This window comes from Arachis stenosperma, chromosome 1, assembly GCF_014773155.1.
Source record: "Arachis stenosperma cultivar V10309 chromosome 1, arast.V10309.gnm1.PFL2, whole genome shotgun sequence".
NCBI classification, from domain to species: Eukaryota; Viridiplantae; Streptophyta; class Magnoliopsida; order Fabales; family Fabaceae; genus Arachis; species Arachis stenosperma.
This window is the reverse complement of record NC_080377.1, coordinates 116,840,365-116,844,601: the sequence shown is the minus strand read 5'-3', so window position 1 is coordinate 116,844,601 and position 4,237 is coordinate 116,840,365. Positions and strand designations below refer to the sequence as shown.

Here is a 4,237-nt window from a genome sequence, read left to right as displayed (position 1 = left end):
GAGAAGGGTGACGAGGGGGTGGCTGCAGAGAGGTTGGATAGAGTATGGACAACCTTTGAGATCTCTGAATTGAAGAAGGGTTATGCAAATAAAGATTAGGAGTTTTGGGTTTCTATATATATGTCTATGTGAGAAATGACTAAAAAACATATATGAGAAATAAACTATTAAGAATAATTCAGGAAATTCATGAATTTCGGGGAATAGCGGGGACGGGGCGGGGATCCCCGCTCGGGTCCCCACGCCTGCTTCGGGGGAATTTTGTCCCCCATCCCCATCCCCACGGGGAAAATTCCCCACAATCGGATCCCCATTCGGGGCAGTCCCCGCAGGGATCCCCGCGTCTCGGGGAATTTTGCCATCCCTAATGTTAACTTTATCCATTTTAAAAAAAATTTAAAAAATATCCATTAACAAAATTTTATTTTTTATTATTAAATTTTGCTTAGCAAAATACCCTTTAATAAATTATTTTTTTATTAAATTATATTTTTACTAAAATATTTTCAAAAAAATTAATAATTAAATTATTTTTTTCTAAGATTCCTAACCTTCAATAATTTTTTAATTATTAAATTATGATTTTATTAAAAAAATTTAATAATTATTTTTATATTTATTATTAATTTTTTGATATCAATATATATTATTTTAATATTAAATAAAAAATTTTATCACTGTTAATATGTATAACAATTAATATATATTGATATTGAAAAATAATCGTACTAAAATTTTTTATTTAATTTTAAAATAGTATATATAGATATCAACAAATTAATAGTAAAATATAAAAAAATTGTTAGCGAAAATTTTAGTAAAATTATAATTTAATAATTAAAAAATTATTGAAGGGTTAGTATAATTATTAAATTTTTTTAAAAATATAATTTAATTAATAAAAGAATAATTTATTAAAAGATATTTTGATAAGCAAAATTTAATGATAAAAAAATTTGTTAATAGTTTTTTTTTTAAATTCTTAAAAAATAAATAAAGTTAATATTAGTTACCACAAAAAAGTTTAAAATGGATTAAAGAGGAAGTTTTTTAAAAGTTAGAAGAGAGATGAATATACATTTATAAGGGAGCCACTCAAATAAAGACACTGAAAACGTCTTTTTATAAAGATATTTTTTAATAATTAAAATTTAACACATATAATCCATTAAATTGTGTTATTTTTGTCAAAATTAGATTAGATAAATTGATTTGACCAAAAAATGGTGAATCAAATTTTGAATTGGTCTAAATTAATATTATTTTTTATAGAAAATGACTACAATACCTTATTATAAAAAATGACTAAAATGTTTCTATTATATATATATATATATATATATATATATATATATATATATAATAAGAGTATTTTAATCATTTTCTATAATATGCGTATTGTAGTCATTTTTTATAAAATAATAATATTAATTTAGATCAGTTCAAGATTTGATTCACTATTTTTTTTGGTTAAATCAATTTATCTAGCGTAATTTTGACAAAAATAACATGATTTAATCGATTATATATGTTAAATTTTAATTATTAATAAAAAATATCTTTAAAAAAATATATTTTAATCGTCTTTATTTAAATGACTTTTTTATAAGATAGAGAAAAAAAGAATTTTAATACCTCAGGAGTAAAATTTTCTCAAAATATTAATATGGGTTCCAGAATTTTAGTCTTAATATCAAGTCTACTATCCTATCTAACTCGAAGCTATGTCTGCTAAATTGGAGAAAACTTTGTATTCAACCGCACCTACTCAATCTAACTACTATTTTATGAGTAAAGTAGTCAGATCCAAAACAACAACAAATTAAATATGTCGCTAATAAAATTAAATCCCATGTTCCAACATTAAGAAATAAGAAATTCCAGTTAATATAACAACTAGTAAATTAAAGATATACATTTCATTATTTAAAATATAATAATTGCTTGGAACATACACATCAACCATTGCACGAAGACATACATACAATACAAACAAAAGCACATGTTTAGTTTTCTTCTTTAAGCAAAAAACAATTTTCATAAATTTGCTTTTAAAATACTGAAATAAATACTTTCAAGTTACAACACATTTTAAGAAAAAACACAGTAAGTAAGTCTCCCAAATCCAAGAGTAAAGAATGAGTTGATGGTGATAAATCTAAATAATAACAATTATGTTATGCATACAATAAAATTAATTTTTAAAGTTATTTATTAATATAAAATATATATTAAAAATAAATTTAATAATATATATTTATGACTAATTTTAATATAAAAATAGCATCTTTGAAATAATAAAGAGCCGCTTAACGTATAAACAAAATAACAGAAAACGACAAACTGCTACAAGAAGTAAACGTCAACCATGGCACCTTACCACTCATCTCATCATCACTTATAAATTTCTTCAACCTTTTTTTTCACCTCATTCACTCTTCACATACAGCATCCATGGCAGAACCAACAGCTTCAGTGACGCTTCTCATAGCCAGCTGGTTAACACCTTCTTCCATCTTCATCTTTGTCAACCTCGTCATTGGCACCATTGCCATCACCTCCCGCTTCACCTCCTCCCCCAACAACAACCGAATTCAAGAACATGAACTCCAACACCCTTTCACTCGCTCACCCTCCCTCCTGCAACGAGTCAGATCCTTCAGACTCACTCATCAATACACCTACGACACAACGCCGAGTACTGCCGAACCCGGCGAGTTCACTCAGCCTCAACTCGTTCGAACATCCTCGCTTTTGGAACGAGTCAGGTCCTTCAATTTCAGCTTCCACAAACACGAAACCACGGAAACATCACATGCAGAAAAAACAGATCATAACCAGTCCCAGGCCCAGGCCCAGGCCCAAACCAACCAACCGGAATCCGAAGAGCCGGAGAAACCGAAAGAAGTACCGCAGCTGAGACGAACTCCGTCGCTGTTGCAGCGCCTTCAGTCTATGAACTTCTCGCGCCTCTACAGAGGAGAAGAAGAACCCGAACCAGCCGAGGCAAGTGGTTCGGGTTCGGATCCGAGTCGGAAGGATGCTGAGATGAGGAAATCAGCGAGCGAGAGGGGGCATAGCGCGCGGGTGGAAGATGAGGAGTCGGTGGAGAGGCGGAGGCCGGCGACGACGAGGGAGTCGACGGGTGAAGACGAGGAGGTTGACGCGAAAGCGGACGATTTCATAAACAGGTTCAAGAAGCAGCTGAGGCTGCAGAGGGTTGATTCCATTCTCCGTTACAGAGAGATGCTCAGAGGAAACTGAACTCAACTATGACGCTTTTGGATTCCGCCATTGATGATGCAATGTGCGATGCTCAGCGAGTAACGTATTTTGTCTTATTTGCGTCGGGGAAAAGACTAAACTACCCTTCTACACCATTAGTAATTGTGTGTCTTCACTCTTCATAGAGAGATACATAGTTGGGTGAAGTTATTATTGTACCAGATCAAATTAATGAGAGTAGGATTATGTTGATGATGATTAATTATAGGTGCTTCTATATATCAGATTGTATTGTATGATCAGTAATAAAATTAAAGTATCTTCTTCTAATGAACTTGTCCTATAATACCTATATTATTAGTTCTCTGCATATTTTAAGAGTACTTAGAAAGTTAATATGATTAATTTTGGAGGACACTCTGCTAAACATACTTAAAATATATTATTTTAAAAATATTTTTTTATTAGTTAAAATTTAATACATATAATCAATTAAATTATATTATTTTTGTCAAAATTAGTTCAGAAAAATTAATTTAGCCGGAAAATCGGTGAACCAAACTTTAAACCGATCTAACTTAATATTTTTTTATAAAAATGACTATAATAACCTTATTATAGAAAATGACTAAAATATTCTTATTATATATATTTTTAATTTTGAAAACCCTAAATTCTAACCCTATAACGATACAGAAAAAAGAAAAGGGTTAAAATTTAGAGTTCTCAATATATATATATAATAAAAATATTTTAGTCATTTTTTATAACAGAGATATTGTAATTATTTTTTATAAAAAATATTAATTTAGACTGATTCAATGTGTAATTTATCAATTTTTTGGCCAAATCAATTTATCTGATATAATTTTAATAAAAATAATATAATTTAATAAATTATATGTATTGAATTTTAATTATTTAAAAATATCTTTAAAAAAAGACGTTTTAAGCGTATTTATCTAAATGGCTCCCTTAATTTTTTGAGTAAAGTATTGTTTTTATCTCCAAC

The 4,237-nt window shown here is 29.0% G+C and overlaps 1 protein-coding gene across 1 annotated transcript; it reads left to right on the top strand.

Annotated features, from left to right (window-relative positions):
- Positions 1 to 2,418: 2,418 nt before the first annotated feature.
- Positions 2,419 to 3,555, top strand: LOC130960254 (pathogen-associated molecular patterns-induced protein A70-like). Its single transcript, XM_057885622.1, has one exon. The coding sequence runs from the start codon at positions 2,455 to 2,457 to the stop codon at positions 3,262 to 3,264; it is 810 nt and encodes a 269-aa protein (XP_057741605.1). The 5' UTR covers positions 2,419 to 2,454; the 3' UTR covers positions 3,265 to 3,555.
- Positions 3,556 to 4,237: the final 682 nt, after the last annotated feature.